This window comes from Onychostruthus taczanowskii, unplaced genomic scaffold (assembly GCF_017590055.1).
Source record: "Onychostruthus taczanowskii isolate IOZ18803 unplaced genomic scaffold, ASM1759005v1 scaffold41, whole genome shotgun sequence".
Lineage (NCBI taxonomy): Eukaryota > Metazoa > Chordata > Aves > Passeriformes > Passeridae > Onychostruthus > Onychostruthus taczanowskii.
In genome coordinates, this window is record NW_024501571.1 from 2,121,606 (window position 1) to 2,149,087 (window position 27,482).

At 39.5% G+C, this 27,482-nt stretch overlaps 1 protein-coding gene across 2 annotated transcripts in view; it reads left to right on the forward strand.

Moving 5' to 3' along the window:
• DMTF1 (cyclin D binding myb like transcription factor 1) overlaps positions 1–27,482 on the forward strand; it is a 29,826-nt gene that overhangs the window by 334 nt on the left and 2,010 nt on the right. The window contains exons 2-16 of one of the 2 annotated variants that reach the window (XM_041413380.1): positions 6,442–6,558; positions 7,052–7,171; positions 8,123–8,217; positions 9,337–9,451; positions 11,622–11,698; positions 13,134–13,291; positions 14,105–14,137; positions 15,292–15,401; positions 15,938–16,166; positions 17,776–17,927; positions 19,361–19,576; positions 22,087–22,172; positions 22,820–22,975; positions 23,720–24,106; positions 27,074–27,221. In XM_041413380.1, the coding sequence (XP_041269314.1) occupies positions 6,450–6,558; positions 7,052–7,171; positions 8,123–8,217; positions 9,337–9,451; positions 11,622–11,698; positions 13,134–13,291; positions 14,105–14,137; positions 15,292–15,401; positions 15,938–16,166; positions 17,776–17,927; positions 19,361–19,576; positions 22,087–22,172; positions 22,820–22,975; positions 23,720–24,106; positions 27,074–27,221 (2,191 nt within the window). In that variant the 5' untranslated portion in view covers positions 6,442–6,449. The remainder of the gene's footprint in view (positions 1–6,441; positions 6,559–7,051; positions 7,172–8,122; positions 8,218–9,336; positions 9,452–11,621; positions 11,699–13,133; positions 13,292–14,104; positions 14,138–15,291; positions 15,402–15,937; positions 16,167–17,775; positions 17,928–19,360; positions 19,577–22,086; positions 22,173–22,819; positions 22,976–23,719; positions 24,107–27,073; positions 27,222–27,482) is intronic. The other variant, XM_041413381.1, reaches the window with a different exon arrangement.

Sequence of the window (27,482 nt, forward strand, 5' to 3'; positions counted from 1 at the left end):
CCGACCTGGGGCTGAGGCGGGCCCGGAGCCGCCGCCCCGGGGGCAGTGCCGGGGCAGGGGCAGGGCCGCTGCCTGCCGCCGGCTGCTCTCCTGGGAGAGCCCTGGGCCGGCCCTGGGCCGCGGCTCCCCGCCTTCCCGGGGCGCTGCCGGGCGGCGGGAGCGCTGCGCGCAGTGAAATTGGGAAGCGGTCGGACGGACCGGCCCGGGAAATTACCAAACCCGGCTCCCTGGGGAGGGCAGGGCAAGGGGAGGCCGGCCAGCGCATTTGTTTTGTTTATTATGTTTTAATATTTTGTTTAATTGTTGTTTTTTGTGGTTTTAACTGCCTCCCCCATACCTGGATGTCTCTAATAAGGGGCCCATCTACACGATCGCATTTGAATTTCTCCATTTCCTCTCGCTGGGTCTGCGCTTGGGGTATCCCGAGCTTTTGGGTTTTATCTGTTTTGTTTCATAAGCTCTTTTTTTTTTCTTTTTTTTTTTTTTTTTTTTTTTTTTCTTTTTCCCAGCGAGAGTTGTGATTTGTGATTTGAGGTTGCTTAGGGCAAGTGGATCTGAAGTGTTCGACTCTGCCAAGATCAGGGCTTTCATCTTAGGGCGGTACCAGGATTTTCTGCACCAGATCTATACTCTGTTCTGCCAAAATAAATGATTCCCGTTGGAAAAGCCTATTTTCTCCCCACTTTTTTTTTTTTTTTTTTAATGTCTCTTTATTTCTTTATTCTTGGTTGTGCCCGTGGGCATGGTGAAGTGTATTACACTTGTACCAGCTATTTCTTCAGCTGACTGGTAGTATTTGCATGTATTCATTCACAAAGAGTTGCACTGTTCAACCCCACCTGGCCATTGTTAGTTGAAGTAATCTAGAAAATGCTTTTTGTTTGCCAGCACTGCTCTGGCTACAGATGTAAGTTGGCCTCTTGACAGCATAGTTAGAATTCCTTTGCAAAACCAGGAGACGCAGGTTTTGCATTGACATGGACACATCTCACTCTGGTTTTCATTTACATCATTTCACATGATAATAATAATAATAAACAACTTTATGATGTTTTATGACTTACTGAAAAGATTGAGCATTAATTATAACTCCTTCAGGAGAATGCCCAGAAATATTGATTTTTGTCTTAACCACACAAAATTATAAAAAGTGGCCATATAAGAGACAAAGATCTCTCTGCTGTGTTTTGCATGTCCTCCTTTTTTTTGAGCATCATTTCCGTGCTTATCTGTCCATCAGAAAGCAAGAAAGACTTCTCTTTGCTTATCAGGCTTACAGTTAGGATAATTTTTCTTATTTTTCTTGCATGATGAAATTCTACCCATTGTTTATAAAGGTGGAGAAGTTACTGAAATGCTTATCATGGAACTGGATTTACGTGAAGGGAAAAGAATTTTAGTACATATACTTAGGAAAATTTCTGTCCATAGCCATAGCCTTGTGCCCAAGAGCCAATTCCTGAAAAAGATAACTTGAAACTTTCTGTGTTTATTTCTTTTGAAATAGCAAGGACATAGGTTTTATTTTGTTTTGTATTGGGTTTTTTCCCCTGTGTGACATTTAAAGCATGCTCAGTGCTTTTTATTAAACTTTCAATGGACAGGCTAAAACTCATGGAGTTCTGCCAAATTTGGATCAATGTAAATGAGAACACTCTGTCCCATTGTGTCTCCCATATATTCTGTTTCAGTGATGGCCCACTTCTCAAAGTACCACTGATGAGTAGGATGCAACTGTATCTACAAGACTCTAGTCTTGTGCTGATACAGATTAATAAATCCTTGTATGCCCCAAACTCAGGTCCCTGGCTCCTTGTGATTGGTGTCTGCCCAGTTTGCTTCCTTTTTGTATCCATTGTTGGCAGCTGTTAGAGAAAATTTTTGTGTGGTGGAATTTTAAATTTGAGCAGAATCCCATTGGTCTGGAGTAAAGTTGGGGAAGGGGGGTTCACTGAATATTACCATAACAGCTCTGGCACTAGTTGAATAATAGAAACTCCTGATAATGTACTGGAAGTACTGACTTGGTTTGAATTACTAAGCATTCAGACTTCCTAAAATATGAGGTCCTGTAATGACTTTGGTTCCTTAATGTTAGTCTTGAAGAGATGCCTCGAAATCCAGTTGTGTTCCATGGGATTGTTCCAGTTAAATGTTCCAGTAACTGGAAATCTCTCTTAATAATCTTCAGTTTTTGCTTTTTACAGGACTTAGTGAAACATACTTATTGCCCATTTCAGGGAACATAGCCTTTAATTCAACTTACTATAGAAATTTTAAGATTTACAACAGTCCACTAAAGACATAACATTTGGTTAATAACTAGAGGCAGTAACAGAATTCTGTCTGCAAGAGTAAAAACACTGTTTGTTAGAAGTGCTTAATTTTTATAGCCCACAGAATAATTGAACCCATCTGCCTGATGATAGTTAGTTAGAATTAAAGGAATTTCGTATTAGGATATTACTTCTTTATTTTTTTTTTCAGTTTGGTGTAAAATCAGCTTTGTAGGGTTTTTTTTCTGCCATAATTCTGCTGCATGCTTCCTAGATAAATAAGAACAACTCTATTATGTGGCTCTAGTGGAAAACTTATATTGGAAATCTGTATTAAATGAGTCTTGTAGAGAAAGTATTTTCCCACTTCTTTGGCTGCATGTTGAAACCTGTTTGAAATTGTAATGCTGCTCTAAAAAGTGTTGAATTTGGTAAATAAAAACAGAAATCCAACAAGGCAAAAAAATGCTTATTGAATTGACACTGATTTCTAAGGTGCTATTTCATTATGGATTATGGCACCCACGCTTTTGGTGCATGTCTACCCAACACTGTTCTCTCCCCTAAAAGCTGACATCCTCCTTCAGAACATGAAATATTAGTGATGGATTGGCACTTCTGTAAAGGATTAAAGAAAAACCTTGGCTTGTTAATTTAAAATTCAAGTAAGCCTTTTATTTAAAATAAAACTTGTTTGCATTTTCAAAAGCACACCTATCGAACTTGTGAAAAGAAGGTGATATTTTGGAGGTGATGAGGCTACTCAGGTCCTAATTCTCACAGCTTTTAATTAATAACCCACGGCTGTCATTTGCATTTGGCTTTTGCAGGAGCAGATGTGTGGATGTGCAGGTGTGTGTAATGAGCAGAATTCTTGTGGCACATCCCAAAACCTCTGGCATTGTTCACCACAGCTCTGGCTTCCGTGCTGTGATGGATCGAGGGTGAGCACAGTGGCACAGTGTCCCTGCAGCCAGGATCAGGGGAAGGCATCAGAGGGTGTTGGCTCAGGCGGCAGCACTGGGCTTTGGCCACTGAGCTCCCTCTGAGTGTGACATGTCTGATGCATGTTCAGAGTACCTGGTAGCTACATCATTGTTTAGGTGTGAAACAATGAGGTTTGTAAGATCAGAATAGGATTGTTTCCTATTCAGTCAAAAGAACCACCACAGTTATTCCTGATTTTGGTCACTCATTCATGTATGAATGGCTTGGTGCCCCTGTCCTGAGGTAAATATAGCTTGGAAGAACCTGGTTGGTTGGTTGGTTTTTCTTTCTGTTTTCTTGTATTTGTATGATCTAATGAATAAAAAAATAGTGTCCAAAATATGCATTTGACTTTGGCTTCATTCCTCATGTTCTTTCTACTCAAGTATTCAATTGTGATCCAAGGCCATATGGATTAAAGTTGATGGGAATCAAGGATGTGGCTCTTTTTAAAAGAGAGCCACATTTTTCTTTTATCAAGGCTTGGTCAAGGTTATTACCTTTACTCAAAAAACTTAAGATACATTAAATCTTGAGTATCATAGACAGAGCATCATTATTGTTTTTGGGAGAGCCTGCACTTACAGGTGGCTTAAACCATTTTTGGGAAGTCGAGGAGTTACAAACCCATCCTCCATCCAGGAGTTAAAATGAGGAATGTTTTGTGGGAAGTCACAGGTCCTTGAACAAAGTGCAGTGCCTGGTGTCAGGTTGGGGTGCTCTGCAATTCGGGGGAGCTCAAGCTGAGAGCTGCAGAAGTGTGGCTTGATCAGAGGAGTCAGTGGTGCTCTCAGATGTGCTGCCTCAGCCACTGCCTGGTAAATCCTGTTACAGCTCTGCATGGAAATGCCAGGGTAGCAGCTACTGATCCTGGGCGTAGCTTCCTCCCCATCCCTGGAATGCCATATTTGGATGGATAGATCCCTTTTATGCTGTGTCCTGTTTCCACCTAACTTGCAAATGAGCAAGGCAGGGAATGCAGAGGGATTAATTACCTTGTGGTTTTTATTTGGTAGCCAAATCCTCTAAATATATAGATTGATTTTCATCAAGTCCTGAGTAACTCCTGAAACAATAACACAGCTTTGCTGTGCCTGCACTCAATTTTCATCAGTCTTCAAATAAAAAGAAGGAATGGTCTGCTCTGTCTTCTGCTGTGGATGGTGCTATAGTTTCCACTGCTTTCAGAACAGCTGTAGGTGAAGTAAATGACTGTTGTAATGTGTCTTATAAATCTCATGTCTTTCAGGCCTCTAAAATAGTGAAAAACGGGTGCTTTCAACTGATTGTAGAAAAATAAATGTTGTGACAACTAGTTGACATAAATTAAGGAAGAATCCTCCACCTCATTTCCAGTAACTTCAGGGTTTTTTCCTACAGCAATCCCTGTAGTAAAACTTACTCAGAAAGTGTATGAACATGAAAAAGAGAATCTGTTTATTTTGGCCCAGTTTATTCACTCCCGAAAAGCTAAATTAATAACTTAAAACTGGGATGAAAAAGTTGCAGTCTGCTAATTTAGCTGTAACGCTTTGGATGTCTTCCCTCATGTTTTAGCATTAAGGATGCCTCATTGGGTTCCTAAAATCAGTATTACAGCCATGCAGCAAACGCAGCTTCAAGTGAAGGATAGAGCACAGGCTGTAAAACTCAGCAGCAGATGAATCCAAGGAAGTTACTCCCTCCTGCACTTGCATGTGGCAAGGAGCTGTTGATGGTAGATGTGAAAGTAAGTTTGAGAACCCTCTGATTTAAAATGTCAGTGGTATCTGAAGTTTTTTACATGTTCAGAAGGGTAATATCACTTCATTTGAGGAATCAGTCACTGTGTGTGCTTAAAGATGTGCCAAATCTTCCACAAGCTTGAGAGGTGAGAAGTAGTTTTTTACACGGACTGGCAGTAGTTTTATCTTTCTAGGATAACACTTCTCTTGGGGATCTTCAATACTGAAGAACATGTTTTCTGATTAAAAATTAAATAATCTCCTGCTGACGCAACAATGTTAACATTGTACAGGGAATTTGAAATCCAGGTTGTAAATTCCACTTACCTGTGGGTGTATAGCTATCCCTGCCTAGTACATGGATAATTTGTAATGTATTTGTGATTTCTTTTTTCTAAAGCTATAGCCAGATATTTTTTACAGCATTTTGGCTTCAAAATAAAAGTTAAAAATAATTTTTTTGTGTTTGTTGACATATGAGTAAAGACAGAAAAAGAACTGAGCAGTTAAAGGAGAAATAGATTATATTTTCTTTTTACAAATCTCTGCCAAAGTCAACAAAAGCAGGCTTAAAACTGATGAAATCTTTATAAAGCTTCTGGATATTTTAGATGTGATTTCATTTAGCTTCTGCAGCAGCAGAAGTTGCATCTCTTTGTATTTGATAAAAATTTTATTGTGGGGTTTTGCTTTGATTTATTTCAGAATTACTGCTGGTGGTTTACATAGAATTTCTTAGAAACTTTATATTTCATTGCAGTACTTTTACAGTGGAAATGAAATTATCAGAGACACTTTATATTGCCCTAATTCTGTAACTTCAATGTGTATGGCTTATCCTGGATTACTTATTCTTTCAGTTACTTTTTGTACTGGTAATTGCTTGCAAATATTTTTTCTGTTGCTCTTGTTGTTTAAATGGTGAAGAAAAAAAACGCAAGTTTCACATTTAATTATATGCATGGAAGGAGAATAAAACTCTGCAAGTTGGCAGTCTATAAATAGGGCAGCTGTGACTAATAGGGCACTAGAAAAATATTTGTCAGTCCTGACTAGCTTTCAGTTCTATAATAGCAAAATTATTAAATTGACAGTGGAACAAAACACTGGACAAAATCATCAGATGTGAAGAATTTAGAAATGGTGAAAAAGTAATAGCCTAGGTTTGTGTTTAAAAAAAAAAAAGAAATCAGTAGATTGCAAATCCTCCTAGTAAGGAGTTTAGGTACTATTTTTAACTGGAGAAGTTACTTTAAAGCTATCTGGTTTTACCCTGTGCAATATGTGTGCAGGAAAGTACAGGTAGGTGAATGTCTGAAATTGTGGATTTGTCATGTGAAAGAGCAGGCTCGTTCCCTGTGGGATTTTGTGCTGGTTGTGTGGGGTATGGAAGCAGCATTATGGTCCAAGTGGAGTCCAGCTGCAGAAGGGTAATCTGTGTGTTGCTCTTTCAGGTTTGAGTATGAGCACAGTTGAAGAAGAGTCTGACACAGTGACAGTACAAACCGTGAACTCTGTGACTTTGACTCAGGATACTGAAGGGAACCTAATTCTTCATTGCCCTCAAAATGGTATAGAATTGTTTTACATAATATTTTTTCTTCTTCTTTATTTTGATTCATCTGACCACCATACATGCCTGCCCATAAATTCTGTGAGCTACTCAGGTGCAGCTTACTGAAAATTGTTCTGCTTTGTTTTAAAGAATGATAATGTGTTGAATTAGGTGTAAATCCCAAAACTGTCTGTGTGTGCCCAACAAAGATACAGCTGCTGTGGTTTATTTCAGTTGGAATGGATTCTTAGAACCAAGCACATATCCAAATTTCTGTAGACTGATTTGTTTGACATACTGTGGATGGAATTTTCAAAAAAAAAATGCATGTTGAAGAAAGCATGGGGACTCTTGTTGCCCATAACTCAGACCAGGTTCCTGAGCAGCAGAAAAGCATGAACCAGCTTGTAACATTTGCTTCTATTATTTGCTTTGGCCAGTTTTTTTTGAGAATTCTGTCCAAGGCTCCTTAGCTTACAGGAAGTAACCTGGTGTGTTTTTGTTGTTAGAAGCTGATGAAGTAGACTCTGAAGACAGCTCTGAACCTCCACACAAGAGGCTTTGCTTATCAGAGGATGATCAAAGCCTTGATGATTCTACTCCGTGCATTTCTGTTGTTGCAGTTCCAAGTAAGTTCTTTTATTTACTCCTGTCACAAATATATCTGTTGGCAAAGATTAAAAGTGGACTCTTGAATCACAGTAGAATATTCTGCATGGGGTGTTTTTCTTCAAAATTTTATTAATATATTTGTGTATTATATTTTTTTCAGCCTTGGATAGTTTTGCAGCAATTAGTTCTGGCAAAATAAGCCTATGTTAAAGTAGTTTAGGGACTTGCAGGCACAGGTGCATTGAATAAAATGAAGGATAAGTAAATTAGCAACTAGATGCTCTCCTGCAAGAGATTTGGGTTTTTTAAATGATCAGACAGGACAGTTAGTATTTCAGTGTTTTGTAATGTTGAGATGCGTGTAAAAGAGATTGATGTAAAAAATATAGGATGAATACCGAATTAGTGTTCTGGAAATGGATTGAATATTAGAAAATTTAATATGATCTCCCAAAGGGAGACAAAACCAGATCAAGTTAAAATACCAATTTGCAGTACCTGGAGTGCCTGTTTATTTGGTGAAACTAGGTGGAAATTCCTTAGAAATAAAGGCATTATCATGTTGAAGCTGGAGGATGACTGGGGAAAACACATGCAGCCAAAAGATTTGAATGTTGTTCCTTAATTGGAAAATACTGGAGGTAGGGCTGGAAAAGAAATATTAATACAGTTTCAAATTTTTGCATCAAACACATTTTGTTTATGTTTCACATTAGGTCATAGTTGTAGTCAAGCATAAAACTGAGGGTTTCAAAATCCATATTTAAATTTTATGAAGAGAAGCAGTTGATAATCATTTTAGTTGATAATCAGTAGATAATCATTTTAGAATTTACTGTGTCAACAAATAAATACCAAATAAGGCTCTTCAAAATTTTCACTTCAAAGGAAGCAATTTATAAAATTTGTAGCATGTATAAAAAAATGCTTCAGGAGTTAAGTATGCAACTAACTTACCCATTCTGAAGTTTCAGAAAATGATCAGAGCTTTGAGGTGACCATGACTGCTACCGCTGAGGTAGCTGAAGATGAGATTAATGAAGGAACTGTTACCCAGATTCAGGTACATTAAAACTTCAAAATTTACCTATTTGATGTATGCCTTTATTTAAATTGAAATGAAAAGGGAAACAAGTGTCAGAAATGCTTAGTAAATGAATAAGACTTGAGGAACGACTCAGGGAGCTGGGATTGTTCAGCCTGGAGAAAAGGAGACTCAGAGGTGACCTTATCACTCTCTTCAACTTCCTGAAGGGTTGCTGTGGTGAGCTGGGGTCAGTCTCTTTCTCCGGACAACAACAGATAGAACCAGAGGACACAGTCTCAAGCTGTGCCAAGGGAGATACAGGCTAGACTTAAGGAGGAAGTTTTTCACAGAAAGAGTGGTCAAATGCTGGAATCATCTGCCCAGGGAAGTGGTGGAGGCAGCATCCCTGGATGTGTTTAAAAAAAGACTGGATGTGGCACTTGGTGCCATGACCTAGTTGAGGTGTTAGAACATGGGTTGGACTCGATGATCTTAAAGGTCCCTTCCAACCTAGAAATTCTGTGATTCTGTGACTCTTTGATACGAATGTTTGTGAGCAGGGATCTTGTTTGTAAAAATGCTGGTCTGTGAAAGCACAGCTGAATAATTTTATGTATGAGAGAAATTACTGGCCAAAGAGCAATACTGCAAAGAATAATAGAGGTAACCCTCCACTGGTAATGTGCTCTGTTGTGATCTGCATAGAAGACAAGTTTATCTGTTATTTCTGTCATTCTTTGATTATAAATTAAGCTTTATAACATGCTCAAATAGTCTTCATTGTGTCACCAGTCCTAACAGTAAGATGCAGTTTTCTTTGTGGGTATACCATGTTTAAAAGTTCTAGATTGGAGATGCTGGATATAGTCCTGTTTCCACCACAGCCAGTGAGACTCTTCTTACTTACTGTACATTAAACAAGGTGAAGAATGTTACCTAATTAATTCCCACAACATCTGTATATTGATATGCTAAATCTTACTCAGGTGTTTTAAGAAGGATGATTGTTCCAGTGCCATATTTAAGACATGACACTTTTGAGCAGTCAGCAAGGTGATGAGGTGTGCTGATTTTATTTTCCTTCAAACTATGTCTCAATGTTAATTGTAAAGTGATATAAACAACTGAATATCATTCCATATTGGTCTTTTCAAGATTCTTCAGAATGAGCAGTTGGATGAAATCTCCCCAATGGGCAATGAAGAAGTATCAGCTGTTAGTCAAGCCTGGTTCACAACCAAAGAGGATAAGGATTCTCTAACCAATAAAGGTAGGGTATTGCAAATGCAGTTTTCCCATGCTGTAGAAAGGTAAACTATTCCAGATGTCAGAACATTTTGCAAGTTGCATAAAGTAGTCTCTGCTCTGTCTTTTTGGAGATGGGCCTTGCCTGCAGTGGTGACAGTAGTGTCCACAGCAGAGAAGGTCTGTGGGTGCTGTGTGTCCAGCCCAGACTGGGCACAGAGTTGTGTTTTCCTGGTCAGGGGGTGGGAAACTGCAGCAGAGGTGGGGGACACCAAGGGGAAAAAAAAAAATCCATGCTCAATTTTGCTTCAGAAGAAGAGGGCTCCTGCAGATCAGGACCTAATGAAATAATCTCTACTACTCCTAAAACTTGCACCCCACTGGGCATTCCTCCCTTTCCAAATATATCTGTACAATCATGTAGTAGTTGCTGAACTCAAGAGATTTTCTTTTTCTTTCCTGCCCACAGGGGAAGTGGCTTTCTAAACCTAGAGAAAAAAACTTAGTGTCAAATGAAGATTGTTGTCTCTCTGGTTTCCTCAGCCCCTCTACTGTTTTTCTTACTTTGACTTCTACTTTTTCTAGAGGAAATTTTTTTTTTTCAGTCGGTTCAAAGCAAGCCCCTCTTTTTGTTAGAAACCTTTAGGAAGAGACACGTCATTGTCAGCCAGTCAAAGGAGAGCACTTACACTTAATCTGTTGATTCCAGTTAAGGGATTAATAACTTGAGGAAGGTGAACATGTAAAATATGCCAAGAAAAATATTTGAGAATCTCTACTGGCTGAACTTTTCTTGTAAGCTCTGTGATTTGTCACAGAGATAGCAGTGGGGGAATGCCACTGTGTGTCTTCTTTTACAGTAGCTCAGAGTTTGGCATGTGTTGCCTGAGCTCATCACTTTATAGCAGTCTCCACCTAATAATGCTTTCTTCCCAGACCTGTGGGCAGGTTATGATAATCTTGACTATGAATATACAAACATTTGAAGTGCAGAATATCTGTCCTTTCCTAAAACAGTTTGGTATTAAAGGTTATTCCATGTAAAGAGTAGCATTAAATCAGTTCAGAGGTTTGGACCTGTGTGAATCACAGTTACTGGAATACATTATTTTTCTGTCTCTGTAACTGTGGAAGAGATTGAAGCTATGGGACACAGGGAAAGAGTACTCTCTCACCAGTTCCAATGGAATTAGTAATAATGCCTGTACTTTTCATTGTAATTGGATTTGAGTAGACAGTCTCTTTGGTGTGTTCTGTCTCTCAGCTCTGGTAATTAGCAGGCTGAGAAGGAAGTACCCTGATTTTTCTGAGCAGAGGTGGGCAGGTAGCCAGCACACACCAGTATGTAAACTGGGTCACACCAGCATAAGCTCAGTTAAAAATATTATATGACCATAAGGGGAAAAAAGGATTAAAAGGATAATCTAAAGTAGGAATATTTTAATGTTTTATTGATAGACTTAAGGTTTGAAATTTTCTCTCTGAATAAAGTTGGTTGGATTTGCTTTTAAAGCTTAGCTGGCTTTGTAGTTACTAAAAGCATAGACAGAGAGGAAACGTTGTTTCTGTTGGCTTGCCACTTTTATTTGGGGAAGTAAAAGACCCACCACAAGGTTTTATGTTGGCTGTGACCCCTGAGCATTACTCCCAAAGCAAAAAGAAGTAAAGAGATGGGGACCAGCTTGTCAGAAAGAGGTTTAATGGAGCATTTACGTCTCCAAAAAACACAGTAGGTGGCAGTACTCTCATGTTCAGGAGTGTTAAGGCATGAAAGAGAACCCCACCTTGTTGCCAATTCCTCAGGTAATCTTAAAGCTGTATTTTAAGTTCCAGCTTCTGGAATAATTTTGAGTGCATGGAAATTTCAGCTGTCAGTTTAAAGACAGAAATTTTCTAGTTGCAGCTGAAGAGAAAGGCTGAAAATGTGACTTGACAGCACATAGAGGAGTTCATGTTCTGTTTTTAAAAATGGGATGTTTTTGAAGAGAGGTCTGACTCACTTTATTTAAATATTAGTTGAATGCTACTGTCAGTTATGAAATAACATCTGTTTAAAATTAATGCTAGTTATATTTTAGTAGCTAAAATTATTCTTTTCCTTGTTAATTGCAGCATGGGTCATGTTTTCAGATACTTCTGTTCTTGCTGTTTTTCTGGCCTTTACTTCAGTAATTAGTTGTCATTTCTATTTTCAGGCCATAAGTGGAAGCAAGGGATGTGGTCAAAGGAAGAAATTGACATTTTGATGAGTAACATTGAGCGTTATTTAAAGGTATGTTTAGAGTATGTTCCCTACACGTTGATATGGTAATGCAGTTCCTGCTAGAAACCAACTTTCTTTAGTACTTTCCAGAATACACAAAAAGTTATTTGGATTGGTTTGTTGTAGGAATGATCATCACCCATTTGAAATACATAAGAAAAAATGTATTAATGGAGAGGATTTAAATACATTTCCTGTATGTAACATTGCTTTTCATTTTGTACTGGATATAGCTTGTTTTGAGCATCCTGACATGACATTTTACATGGTTAAATCTCTTTCTCTCACTATAAATTGAGGATTCGTAAAACCTTTGTTAAAGATGGTGGAAAAAATAAAAAATTGCACTAGCAGTTTCCTTACTGAGAACTGAATGCAACTTCCAGGCGTCCTTGGTGTCAAGTCTGTGATTGTGTACTGTAGTAGCAGGATGCCTGTGTCTGCTTTCTTCCCCTTAAATTACTGGAGTCAGAGTTCAGTGTAAATGGGCATGTGGTGAACACACTGACAGTGATAATTGCCCATAAATCATATTTGTGGTAGGCTTGCAGCTGAGAATATTTGAGCTGAGCCCTTACAGCTGAGAATATATAGCATGGATATTGCAGTTTCACCATCCTTCACTTGTGGTTTTAAAGAAAAGCCTTGAATTAGTGTTCATTGGGATAAAAATCCGCAGTATTAGTTGAAGAGAGTGTGTCTGCCCACACACATATTAAAGTTTCTGCCACAAAATCATTCATGGGTAATACTACATTTTAAATACAGTGAAGCTTTTTTAAGCTAGCTAAATAACTTTTCTGACTTACTGATAAATCATTTGATTCATTCTTTTCCCATGTATCTGCTTTCTAGTACTGCTTTGAATAATTGAAATATAGCGATTCTTAGTTTAAGCTGAAGTTAAGCTTCACTGTTATACTTCTTTGCAGTGTTTTTGTATTGAATTTATTTGAGTCTCCATCAGAACAAGAAGAGTAGTTTAATTGAAAGAAATCGCTTTTGCATAAGGAATAGCTAAAATTATGTAATAAATCAATATAGCACTGTTTGACAACCTTCCCTTGTATGGCCCCAGACTAATTCCACCACAGTACATATTCCATCATGTTGTATATGATGGTTCAGTTTCTGATCTTAAAATATACATTGGACAGACTTTTTTATTGTATGTGGATAGGTGTTAGACTTTCTGTGTCTTCCTGGACTCTTAACGTAAAAAAACCAAAACAACAAAACCTGGTGTTCGAGGGTTTGTATTTGAGGGAGCTAATCCAGAAATACTCAGTTTTAGTTTTGGACTGTAGTATTTGTGATACACAGAAAGTTGAATAATGGCTTCAGTTCTTGTATTCTACTTCTTGATTCCTAGGAGACTTTATCTAAGGTGTTTTGTTTGTGGTTTTTGTTTTTGTTTGTTTTTTTTTTAAATGCTTTGTTCTAGGCCCGTGGGATAAAAGATGCCACTGAAATTATATTTGAAATGTCAAAAGATGAAAGAAAAGATTTCTACAGGACAATAGCTTGGGGTCTGAATCGGCCTCTCTTTGCTGTCTATAGAAGAGTTCTTCGCATGTATGATGACAGAAACCATGTTGGAAAGTATGAAACCCTCTAATGCTGCATGGTTTTATTGGTATGAGTAGGGTCATGTATTTATGCTTGACATGTTCTATGTGAGACAGAAAATTGTAGCCAAGCAGACCTAGATCTTGCTGATATATCACCTCTGCTCAATTCTGATAGATCATCCTTGGCAACAGTTGTGTTCAATTGATGGTATTCAATGACAGCTTTAAAAAACAGACAAAAAACCCAAAACAAAGGTGAATAACAGATTCTGATACGATGACAGGACTTGGACACAAGGATGGATCTGCTAAGATGTAACTTTTTCTAGAGCTGTGACCTGGAAGTAATTGATCTTCATCCCTTATGCCCTTGCTTGCCCTTTTTTAAAGCAGTGATCTGGTGCTATCCAGAAAGGATATTATACTTTAGTGTTTGAAGGTAGTTTAAAATTAAAAATATCTTCTCAGTGCTGATATACTTTTTTGATGGAAAGTCAGTCTTATAGTGGTGGTGAATTGGAACAGTAAGGAAGAATCTGTTTATTTGAAAGACTAATGCAGAAAATTCTAATTCTGTTCATAGGAGTAAGATCATGGATATTGAGGAATTTTTCTGACAAATGAGAGCAATCTTATACCAGTTAATCTTAGAAATGCACTAATGTGGAAAATGGCATTTGTTCCTCACATTCTTCTGAAGTATTCAGTCAGATTGTTTCTTACAGCTGAAATTCCCTAATCTCTTCTTGTAGCTAAATGTGCGTTGTGTGGTTAATGAAATAACAATATTTATGCTGTGTGCTTTCTGTATAAAATAATGTCTTTTTATTTACCTGTTGTTTAGGTATACTCCTGAGGAAATTGAAAAGCTTAAAGAGTAAGTTATCTTATGAACAAGGTCATTCTTCCTTGTTTGTATTTAGTAGCTTGATCCATTTTTAAAGATTTCCTTATATGAAATCATTGAAGAGTTACAAATAAATTTGACTGTGCCAACACTACCCAAAAGTAATGGTTATTATCTAAAGAAAAATGAAACTACATTTGGATTCTCTTAGATTCTCTTTCTAATATGTGTTCACCTAACCTATGTGTTAGGACTTACCTAACAAAATGCAAAGGTTCTAAAGCAAGGCTTCTGTTGTAACTAGGAAAGTTTCAGATTTTTACGAGCACAGTCAATACTGTGATTATGAGAAATAGAAGTTCCTTTTCCTTACGAAATCTGAGCAAAGGTTATTCCTAAAGGAAGTGGCAGGTCAAGAGTAGGATCTCCCCCTAGGAAGTATTACAGATACATAAATTATCAGTACAGCTCAAAAAGCCTAATTTGGAGTGTGAACCTGGTAGATCAAGGAGATGGGGCTGCAGACTTTATCCCCTCCTGCACATTTCCAGGGTTGAGCCGCTGGAAGGAACTGTTGGACTGAAGGAATTAAAGGAGTATATTGCATTGCATTGATGGATTTGTTTGGACCACTTGAGCTGGTTTGTGTCGTTCACAAGGTGCCTTTGATTCTACATGTGTCAGAACTACTCATGGATTCAACATTTTAAACAGCCTGCTGTCATGTGAAGGAGGGAGATGATTGCTAAAATGATGAACATGATTATGCAGTGTTTTGCTTAATTTAAATTCTAGGATGCCTGGGTTTTCATTGGGTATTACTGAAATTTCTCAAGTGCTCTCTACACCACCTGAAAATCATTGAGGAACCTGTACAGAATGGAAATCAGCTGTTTATCTAAACATTCATATTGTGTTTAACACACTCATTAAGCCTCACAATCTTCCTGCAAGACAGATACTGTGCATTTTATAAGTATTTTGCAGCTTAGATGGTCCAAAAGGCTTCTAGAAACATATAGGAAAAAGTAGCAGAAAATAGTAATAATGAAGTAGCAAAGTGATTTCCCCATTCTCTCTTTAAGCCTGTAAACTGCACATTCATCCTGTTTTTATTAGTGAATATTTTAGATTTTGGTAATTTCCTAACTGGATATAATGCTAATGAGCATGTTTCTCTTTAGGCTGAGAGTAAAGCATGGTAATGACTGGGCCACAATAGGAGCTGCCCTGGGGAGAAGTGCTTCATCTGTAAAGGATCGATGTAGACTGATGAAGGATACCTGCAACACAGGTGAGGTAAATGCTGGTGTCAGAAATTGATATTCTGTTAAAATTCTATCCTTGTGTTTAATGGTTATAGAGTTACACTGCGTGTTTAGTGTCAAGAGAGAGACAGATGCACTTCAGGAGTAAAGTACTGTTTATTTTGTAATGTATATATTCAAGTATAAAGGAAAATTCAGTCAGACCTCATGTGAATAATGTACACTAAATTGTTGCATGGTTAATTCATTCCAGCTAATACAGTTCAGATAGCTTGGGTCAGTTTGCTCTGGTCACTATTTGGACAAGTTCTGTGTGGCCTTATTCATCTGTGAGAGGAAGAGAAAAGAAATTCGGAAGCAGAACAATGGAATTGTTGATTTGTTAATCAAGAATGGATATAATATAAATCGTTAGTAATTAAGAACAGTTACATCTTCACAAGTTAATACTTGCATCTGAAATAAGGTGTTGGACATGGCAGTTAAATATCTGCGGCATGTTAGGGATCAGAACAGAGGGTATGTGCTGCTGGTTAAGGTGGAGGGCTTCTGTCTCTTTCAGGAAAGTGGACAGAGAAAGAAGAGAAAAGACTGGCAGAAGTAGTGCACGAGCTGACAAGCACAGAGCCAGGTGACATTGTCACACAAGGTGTGTCGTGGGCTGCGGTGGCAGAGCGGGTCGGGACGCGCTCGGAGAAGCAGTGCCGCTCTAAATGGCTCAACTATCTCAACTGGAAACAAAGTGGAGGCACCGAGTGGACCAAGGAGGATGAAATAAATCTCATCTTGAGGTTTGTTATTTTAGTACTTTTAAAGGTTTGTAATATATGTTGCTAGCAGGATTCCATTGGGGTCCATTTTGCTGGTTTCCTAGACACTGAAAATTCTAGAACCTTCCAAAAATCACTGCTGTGTTTACAGTTCCCAGAGATTTATTATTGAACATATTTTTTGTTTTTTGTTTTTTTAGTGAATGTTAGTGTTCGTGAAAGGTGTCAGATTGAAAACCCTGGAGACTGAAGTCTTCTTTATTCCACAGAAAAGGTACAGCACAGGCAGCAAACCGTGCAAGCTTCCCACACGTTGCCCCACCGATGCGCTTTAACCCTTAACTGGAGGGTAGCTCAGTCTCCCTGCCCATTCAGTCCTTGGCCTCTCTGCTGAGATGACCAACAAGGGTCAAGTGTGGTGGTGGTTTCTGTGATGTGGACATCTTGTCTACAAAGAGCTAAACTGAGACTGCAAATTAATTTCATGTAGGCCAACAAACACTGATTGGATATCAGCATCTCTGACTACATTTGAACTGGCAGCCTGGTAGTGACTTTGGAAATCTTTTGCTCTCCAGTCCTCCTCCCATTTTGAATGCCTTTAACTCAAGCTTTTTAGCCAGTGGATTTTTATGGGTTGGGTGGAAATAAAAAGCCAAGACATTCAGGGAATCTAAGGATTACTTACAAAGTAGTATTAACAAATTTACTGAAGCTGTTTGACATAAACTCAAAATGAGGAGCCTGATTCCACATTTCAGAATGTGCTGGGTATATTTCTTAGTATTTCTGGTTTGGTCTGTCCAGATATCCTTTACTTATTCTACAGGGTTGGTTTTGGTAGGTTTGGTTTGTTTTTGTTTTTTTTTTCATTTTTACTTCTTTCTTTCTTTAGCTAGCAAGAGTGCTCTTGCTTTATTTGTGAAGAGGACTTTTCTTAACTTCCACAAAAATATTTTCCCCTCACTATTCACCTCTCTTTCATATGTTCTATGTACAGATAAGGGCAATTCAGAGATTTTTAGTGATTTCAAACAGATTCTGGTAGAGAAGACTGTCCCTTATCTGGAGAGCCTGTTGGGATTGATTTATGAGGAAGTCTTTAATGCTGTAGTTAACTTCATCTACTTTGGCTAAGAAGCATCTGAGAGAAGGCAAAAATCTGTGTTAAGGACGGATGGTTGTTACTTAGAAGAAAACAAGTAAATATCATAACATGAAATTAATTAAGTGAATGTTCAGAGTGAATCTCAGGAAGTATTTCCTGCCTTGGAGATGTGTTTGGGGAATATTTTTTCAAAAAGAAAAGATGCAAGTACCACCACTTGGAATGCTTCACGATAATCTGATCTAAGACCTAATGTATAAGTAAACAAGGAGAATAATCCTGCATGGCAAGGAGATGGACTGGATCATCTAACAGGTCTAGTCCATCTTCTGTTGTTTATGATTCTGCTTGACCTCTGGCAGCGTGGAGCCTTGGAAGCCTGTGTCGATTCCTGAGCTCTGGTGGGCTGGTCACTAGCATGTCGTTCTGCGCTGTTACGTGTGACACGGCCAGACGTGTGCGACACCGCTGCCGGTCTGGAGGGCAGTTTCTAACAGGTCCATGTTCTCTGTATCCTGCCAGGATAGCGGAACTGGAAGTTTCTGATGAAAATGACATCAACTGGGACTTACTGGCTGAGGGATGGAGTAGTGTCCGCTCCCCGCAGTGGCTTCGGAGTAAATGGTGGACCATTAAAAGACAGATTGCAAACCACAAAGATGTTTCATTCCCTGGTAATGTACTACTTGCACTTCTCTTCTGAAGGTTTCTTTCACATATGTCAGAGGAATAAGGCTGCATTTTGTTGTCTGCTCACAGTATTGCTGGCCAAAGAGCACATTGCTCCTTTGCTGGCAGTTACTGGCCCCTTGGATCTGCTGGCTGAATTGCTCCTACAAACAATCCTTAAGTGTTTCAGTCAAACAGGCCAAGCTGACGTCTACAACTAGACAGACTTTGCCATCCCTTCTCACTTTGGCTAAAGTGAGAGTATATATATATAAGCAGCTCAGCTGGCAGATCTCAGATGGTGCTGATCTTTGGTATGGAGGGCAGTGACCTCTTCAGGTGGAAGAGGATATGTATCTGCCTCAGGTTAGCCTTTACGATGTTAAAATGTAATCTGTCAGGTGCTGAGCCTTAGCTGTAGACAGGAAGTAGATCTACTACTAGCTGCAGTGAGGAGGAGGGGAGGAGTCAGTAGTATAAAGCTTCCCCAAACATATTTCATACCATTTTCCCATTCTGGCCTGGAGAAACTAGTGCCTAAGCCAAAGGGGTGTCTGCGACCTTCAGACCTCCCTTTGTCTTACTTGGGGAGAGGAAAAAAATCAGAGAGATTAGTCATGTCATAATTAATGAAACATGTAATTTAATGCACACTTGTGCTGTGGTTGACAATGTGGTTATATATTACTTCTGCCTCAAGGCTGCAGCTGGGAGCTGAGCCCCTGTTACCACACATTAATAGGCAGTTGTTGCAGCAAATAATTCATAAGATAAATGCAGCACTGAATCAACAAGCTCTGCTCTCTTTCCCCTGACAAAGAGGAGATGTTTAGGCAGTTTGTTGTAATGAAGTCTAGAAAAGCTGAGGCCTCAGGTTTTGTGACCTGCTGTTAAATCAGCTGCTCCCAAAGCAATTATAGAGAAGAAGGGTGGGTGGTTCTGTTGGAGAAGTGGGCCTCCTCTTGCACAGGTGAAGAATTGTGATATAACCACTGTGGGATTCATTTTCTCTTTCTCCCCATTTTCAGTGACACTTCTGTCAAGCTCTTGAACAAATCTGCTTCTGTGTTGTAGAAGATTGGAGGATTTACTTCTGGTAGCAGCATTACCCAGCTAGTGATACTTGCACTTGATTGTAGCTTGGGGATATATCATGCATCATTTTACAGGGTTCCAAAATTTTATAGGCTATTTGTTGTTTTTTCCCCCAAGCATTGTGAAGTGCCTGGGTTCCATGAGGAAATCTAGTTCACTGCTGTAGTTGGCTGTAAATGGTCTGTGTATGTGCTAAATTTCTAGTTTCTGTATCTCTGGAGATTGCTTAAGTTCCAGATTCTGTAGGATTTTGTTTGCTCTTTTCATCTTGGGTAAATCACCAGTTGCAGCATTTCAAATGTGCTTGTTCAACCTGCTTTAGCATGAGTGTTTTTTCTCTCAGTGCTGATAAAGGGTCTTAAACAGCTCCACGAGAACCAAAAAAACAATCCAGGGCACCAGCTTCCAGAGAACAAATGTGGCAGTGGCTTGGCAAACACTAACTCCAGCTCGGGGGTGCAGCACGTGCAGATCCGGGTGGCTCGCTTGGAGGAGAGCACGGGCAGTGCCCCGAGCCCCATGGCAGCTCTGCAGATCCCAGTGCAGATCACCCACGTCTGTAAGTACTGCAACACACCACTCACACAAAGCCTGGAACTTGCTTTTGCTAAGGTGGTGAAGGAGGAGTGAGCATGTCTTAGAGAGTTGTATTCATTCTCCCTTGGTCCTGCCATAACTTCAGCAGAAACATTTCTGTGTTCTGTTTACCTGTTTCTAACTTTGTTAGGCAGATGTAGATACTGCTGTGACTGTCGTTCCAAGAAGCTACAATTGGAGCACCTGGACACAGGTGTTGTAGGTGTCTGTCTGTGTGAACACATGCCACATAACCTGTTCTTTGGACAGCCTTCAGTGCACAAACCTCTTAATGAACAGCCTTCAGTGCACAAACCTCTTAATGAAGATACAGTGTGTATGTTTATTCCTTAAGTTGTTTCTGGTCACCCTTGTGCCATGCAATCAGTGTCATGTACGAGTTTTCCTTTTGTAAGTTACATAGACTGCTGTGCCTAAGTTCTGATGCAGGGCACTGAAGGGAAGGTATAAGTGTGTTTTCCAAATCCTTTATTATGCAATTGTTTCTAGTCACAAACACTCTGCAAAATGTAGCTACTAAGTCACACCAACATTCAGCCAGTGTTCTCCTAAACCACTGTATTTTTTTAAGTTGATGCTTCCCATGCTTCTTAAGGATGAACTTTGCTCATTATCTAACATTGATTACCGGATCTGCTTTGAGTGTAGTTCTTACTGCTTGATTTTGTAACTAATCTTATTAAGTAACTCCAGTCACATGCAGTCTGTCATCTGCACTGTATATTATTTTGTACCATTTGCGATTTGTAAATTTTATTAGGAAAATTTAGTGCTTTGGTCTTGCTGATTACCAAATTAGTTACAGAAGATTCTGAGTTGGAAAGGATCCACGTGGATCATCGAGTCCCAGCTCTTAAATGAATGACCCATACAGGAAATGGACCCATAGCCCTGGCATTATTGACACCCTGCTCTGAGCTAAGCTGATCAGTCTACAAACTGGTTCTTCAGACTATGCCTGAATAGGCATTTAGCAAACAATTTTCTGTTTATAAATTTATTAGATCAATCTTTCTTAATCTATGTATTAAGTGCTAGCTTCATTTTATGTGGTTTATTTTCTAATTAGAATGACAGATGATACCAAGCCAAGAACTTCTTATCTGTCTTAATATGTCAGTAGGCTCAGATTTCAGTGAAGCTTGATCGAAGCTGATGGGTTTTGATGAGCAGGCAAGATGTGCTGGGATCCTGGAACCTTTAGTTATTTCTGAATTAAATCCTGTAATGGTTGTTTTGTGACTTCACTTGCCCATGTCTGCCTAACAAGCCTTTTCACCCATTTTTAGTCTGTTTTTCTGAAGAATTTCTGGTTGTGTAATCACAGTGAATTTTGTAGTGTGTGTTTCACAGTCCCATGGGAGCTGAACCTCTTAGCCACTTTCAGCTGCATTTGGTGGAAGGCTCAAGGTTTCAAAGGGGTAATTCCTGACGTTTGATGAATATACTGGCTAGGTGACTGACAGGCCACACTTTACAGCTCTCTGCTACTGAGTACCAGGAAATCTGCAGCAGGAAACCTTGAACATGCCACTGCAACAATAATAGCTTCAAAATTGAGCTTTTATCTTCTTAAGAGACCAAAATTACTGTATTTTGCAGTCACGAAGTCTGAGATGGCAAAGTTTCCAGTGCTTGGGTCACTGTTATCATCTTGTAGGACTTTTCCCCTTTTGGTATTTAGGAAATTGCTGGAAAACCCCAGGCAGAGTATTAATTTGGTTTCAGCTTCCTGGAACTTGTGATATTTTTTTTTAAGAGTAAGTAGAAATTGTAGTTATGGTTATAAAGTTTTGAGTACAAATTGTTTGGACCTGGTGATCTTAAAATACTTGGTGCACCAGCTGTTTCCAGTGCTTCTCTTCACTACTTTTAGAATTAGTGGTTCTAATTGCATAAATAATTACATAGTTGTAGTAAGAATACTTATGGCTTTTATGCTGCAGTCATAACACACAGGACAGGCAAATATCTGGGAAGCATCTGAACTTTCATCAAGGGTGGACATACTGTGGAGGGCAGAAAAGATTAAAAATACAAAAAAAAAAGAAAAAGAGGTCTATGGGAAACACAATATTAAGCCTGACACTGGTTTAAAACAAGCAGTACATGATCCAAAGGATATTTTTACACCAGAGGGTATCCTTACATTAGAACCTCTTGCAAATCTCATTACAAAAAGTAATTAAGTCATGTCAGAAACTTTATTTTCTGCTTTTATCTCTGTGTGCTAAACCCATACTTACTTTCTTTTGCTCTTTTGGATTGTAGAATGCTCTCTTTAAATAGATTTGTATCTTGGGTACCAATTAGAGAACCTTGTCATTAGGACTGCAGCCAGTTTTCTTTTTCCTCTTAGGGGAATTAACAGTACCCTGCCATGTATTAATTATAGTATGTTATGCTCTCTACAGGGCTGAACATTCTGGTTTACATACTTGCCTTTTCTTTTTTTTTTCCTTCCTTTTGCAGCCTCAACCGATTCCCCTGCCGCTGCTGTTGACTCCGAGACAATAACACTGAACAGTGGAACACTACAGACCTTTGAGATTCTTCCAGTAAGTGACTGGTGTTTGTTACAGTGTTTTTTTTTCTTTTTTAACCCAGCTACTTCTTAGAATATAGAAGTGTGCATTTCCAAAAATAAAAACAAACAAAATAAAAAAAAAGGGAAGGTTTTCAAGTGAAAAGAAGAAGAGTTCTAAAACTTATTTCTAAAAGTGTAATCCATTAGGGCTGCCTAATAAACTGTGAATTATAGTTAAATGCTGTAAATTTCCTTTAATGCTACAAAGTTTTCCTTTCTGCTTGGATTTTTTTCCTGGTTGAAATCTGACATAAAGGAGCCAGAGAAAGCTCCCAGCAAGTAAAGATTGTCTCAGTTCCATTATCCTGTAATTTATAGCACGGTTTCTCTTCCATCTCAATGCAAAAGTAAGTTGAATTTGTTCCTTTTTTACCTGCTGTTGTACAGCATATCACAGACATGCTGGGCTCCTGCCCTTAATACTTGCCTTGGTAGGCTAGGGCTACAGGTGAGTTATTTTCTGCCTTTTGAGTGCAGTGCAGCAGTCAGTGCAGAAGGGATTGGATTGCTGTGGTGATTTTCCAGGGGAGTTACAGTTAGGCTGGTTCATGTAAACCAAAATGCACCAGTATGTCCTGAGCACTGCCTTTGGGTATTAAACCTCTGTTGCCTTTGTAGTCTTTCCACCTCCAGCCCACTGGGACACCGGGTACCTACTTACTGCAGACAAGCTCGAGCCAAGGCCTCCCTTTAACGCTGACGAGTCCCACCATGACCCTGACAGCCGCGGCAGCTCCGGCCTCCCCGGAGCAGATCATCGTTCACGCCTTATCTGTGAGAGCTCTGGGCAGGGACAGCCCTGGGTTTGGGCACTGGGGGAAGGGGGACATTGTAATGCAGGGCCCTGCACATGCATGTTAAACTTGCAAAGCAGTTCTTAAGTCATAACAATGTTACTTTGCTTAAAATCCTGAAGTCTGAGAATTTTGGGGTTTATGTATTGGTTTTAAAAAGCAATCTCAGATTGCGTCAGAACTTAGCTTAGTTACTAAGCTCTGAACAGAATGTCTCCATTTAGTGGCTTGGTCCCCAGCATAACCAAGCCTTGTTGTTTTGTGATGCTTTCAGTTACTCTTACAAATAGATATTGGTCCACAACACTTTGATAGTAGTGACAGGTATTGTTTTTTGCTAGAGGGAGGGAAGGGAAAGCAAACTGGAGATTGAATCACAAAAATGATGAAAAATTCAGTGTCAAAAACACTTTCAAAACCTCTTGAATCTGCAGTGATCCTCACCTGAATGGTTGTCTCTGTCATATTATTATGTATTTACTTTATTTGTGACTTAAAGAACACATTTTGACACCACATTCAGTCTACAAAGTTATTCTTTAGGAACAGGAGAGGTCAACAAGTGATCTGGGTTGACATACTGTATATATGAAACTCTAAACTACACTTAGCTATTGGAATCTTTTGCTTGTATTTGCTTGAAAGATTTGTAGATAGTAACAGGAAAGTCTCTGACCTTGTTTGGGGTTTTGTTTGTCTCTCTTTTTGCAAATGCTGCTGACAGCCAGAGCATTTGTTAAACACAAGTGACAACGTCACAGTGCAGTGCCACACGCCGAGTGTCATAATCCGCACCGTTGCTGCCGAAGACATCTCCTCCTCTGTCACCCAGACAGAACTGACTGTGGATGCAGACATTCAGTCAGCTGACCTGACAGATCCTCCAGACACACTAGGAACAAATACTTTCCCACATGATATCCATCAGTCCAAGCTGAGTGACGAAGAGCAGTCAGCCTACAACGAAGATGATGCTTCCAAATTTAGCAGCAGGAATAGTAGAGAACTGATGGATGGAGTTATGGTAAGAACAGAGGAGGAGATTGCTGATGCTAGCCTGAAACAGAATGAGGATTCTCACTCTGATTTACCCAGCACTTACGTTACTGAGGTAAGGGAGGGCGTAATACTTGATGTTTTCCCCATTTCTGCACGGAGAATTATTTCATTGACTCTGTGGCCTTGATGTTAAGCTATTGGTGTGAAATATCTCAGTGATTTCATCTGTATTGGTAGCTGAAGGGAGAAAGATGGAGAGAGACTATTCATAGGAGCATGTAGTGACAGGACAAGGGGGAATGGCTTCAAACTGAAAGAATGTAGGTTTAGATGAGGAATTAGGAGAAAGTTCTTTCCTGTGAGAGTGGTGAGGCACTGGAACAGGTTGCCCAGAGAAGCTGTGGGCTGCCTCATCTCTGGAAGTGTTCAAGGCCAGATTGGATGGGGCCTGGAGTGGTCTTCAAGGTCCCTTCCCATCCAAACAATTCTGTGATTCTGTATCACAGTTCTACAAGTATTTGCTGAGATCCTCTATCCTTGAGCTTTGTTAGTGTGTTACAAGTATGAAAGTAACAGCTTTTAATTTGGTACTGCAGCTTATATTAATCTGAAGCACTGAGCACCTCACTAGCTGTGGAGTTTCTTCACTGCTCAGGGCTCTTCTGCATAGTGACAGTGGAAAGCTGAAACATTGGTGGCACTGAACAGTTGCCTTCAGGTGATTCCTGCTTGATGCTGTTGCTTTAAACTGAGCTGTTAATTGTCCAACACACCTGCACCAATAGATAGGTTGAGCAAGGAAGGAGAGCTAGAGTATTTGAGTTTTGCTTTATGAGTCTAATAACATAATTCAAGCTATACCTCAGTTTTCAGTTTTGAGGACTTCTGCTAAACATCCTGCTCCAGTCAGGTATATGTTAAATGGGAGTTTGAAACATTAAGCTACTTCTCTCTCCGACCTCAGATTCATTCATCTCCAACACCTGAGATGCAGAAATGAGTTTATCCAAATGATTACAGCTATTTGGAGTGTTTCTTTCATTTGATGGAATTATGAAAATTACTAAGTCACAGAAAACAGAGGTGCTAAAAAGAAGATAACACTCTTTATTCGGTACAAAATTCCTCTTCTTTTACAAGTTTGATTAGGTTGGAAGTTGAGAAAAGATGAATGAGAATGAAACACCCCTTCCTGTTTTTTAGAACACTGTTCTCTACAGTAGCTGCTCTTCTGCTTTGTCAGCCTTGAAAATCCATCATTAATATGCTTTGGCCTTGTCTTTGAAGAAGCTTCTAATAGAGAGTGCATATCTGTTATGCTCTTACAAAAGGGAGAATCTTTGTATATCCCAAGTTTGCTACTATGGAAGCATCTGAATCCTGAATACATCAGAAGATGGGGATTATATTCTTCCATTTTCCTCTTTCTGTGTCATGGTTGACATAATTGTGATAAGATTTTCAACATTTGAGGCAGGCCATCAGCTTTCTATTCTCATTTTAGAAATTCAGCTTCTCAAGGTAGAATTAATAAACTTTTGATATTAAAAATTTAGTTCCTAGTTTAACTTTATACAAATAGCTCATGACTAGCAGAATGTAAAACTAAACTTTTTTTTTCTATACAGAAAAACAAACTGAATTTGTAATTCTAATTTGCCTTACCCTTCAAGTCAGATTCAAGTTTGACATGTGTACTTAAATTCTAGGAAATAGTGAACTGTCTGTGAGTAATTCTCAGTGAAAAGTTACTCCAGAAAAACATGCCTGAATTTTGTTTTCTTTAAGTCAGTGTTATTTTTATGAGCTTGCCAGGGTTGTGTTGTCACTGTGGGTGGGTAGTGGGAGGCAGGCAGTCATGCTGCAGGGTTTTATTATTTCTGGCTGGGAAAGGTGCCCATTTGCCACAATGGCTTCTTTAGTTTTTCACGCCTCCTCTTCCCAATTCCAGGCCAGTGCTGCTGGTGGGCAGAGCTGTGTGCTCTGCTGAGAGCTGCTCCTGCAGGTCAGGCACACCATGCCCTTGTGGCTGGGACCTAGTGCAGGTCACTGAGCTGCAGCACAGGTTGTCAGCTCCTCTCCAGCAGCATCAAGGAACGGGTTTTCAGACAGCTGCCTCGCAAAAACACTGTGGAGTTATGTAGGGAAACAAGTTTTCCTACAAAAAACAAGGTGGAGGAACATCAGGATTTTCTTAAACACAGAGGGCTGTAACCTCTGAAAACATGATAAATCCAGGTACCTTACATTGTGTCAGCAGCAGCTGCTAGCATTCTACATCAGGGATTCCTAAAGTTTGAACAAACCTTGCACATGTTAACACACAAAAAGTGGAATCCAAATATCTCTGCTGGTTCTGGCAGTGATGTGTGGGATGACTTTTCACTGCATTTGTGGAACCAGGAGTGTGCTGTGACACTGAGTCAGCCAGATGTGTTGCTGCCATTCCAGTACCACAGGAGCCAGGAAGAGGCAGGAGCAGCAGCAATGGCAGGACTGGAAGAGAATGAGGGTATTGACAACTTGTACCTAGAAGGAATCACTGTCTTGCCAGTCTTGTGGTACCATCAGGTTCAGCAAAAAAAGTCTGGAGCCAAATTCCAGCCAGTGACAGACCAAGCAAGGCACAGCAAATAAAGTGGGTCTTTTGAGCTCTGTGTTCAGTGTCAGTTAAAACTTGACAACAGGTGTTATGAAATTTAAGGTAAAGCTGTTGGGTTTGTGGAGCAGGTAAGTGCTATAAAGGTAATGCTTCAGTCTCAGAACATCTAGACAGAAAGTAGTGGAAAAGCCTAATTATTCCTCTTCATAGACTTAATATTTGACTTGCAAGGGAACACCACCTTGCAGTATCTCCCTTTGTCTTCACATTGCTTAACAGTGTAAAATTATTCTCATCATGTTCCTGGGTGCCTGACTAAGGTAACATGCCCTGTAAATGCTGAAATAAACTATCTCAGGTGGTGACATTTCAGTTTAATGAAATAAAATTCATCCAGAGTGGAGTATGGCTGGGCAATGCAGGTTTGTGTTTATGCTACCATGAATACACCCTCATGGCCTGTTCTGTGTTGTGCAGGATCTGGGTTCCCCAACAATAGAAGAACAAGTTGATCAGCCTACAATAGATGATGAGACTGTGCTTATTGTTCCTTCTTCCCATGGTTTTATCCAGGCAACGGATGATATCGACAGTGAATCAGTATTGCCCTTGACAACTCTCACAGGTATGACAGTCCCTGCCATTAAAGCAGTGTGTAGAGCTTCTGAGTCTCTGCAGACAGCACTTCACAGATCCTTGCTTTCCCTTAAATAATTTTACATATCAGTGCTATAAAACTGCAAATAACCTTACAAATACTCCTCCCCAGAGGAAGGATCTCCCTGTAAAGCCATCAGAGGGTCAGCACTGATAGTGCAGTACCTGATGGATGCAAATGCCAGTCACACCATTGCATCCATATCCATCCATACTGGCCATCACTTAC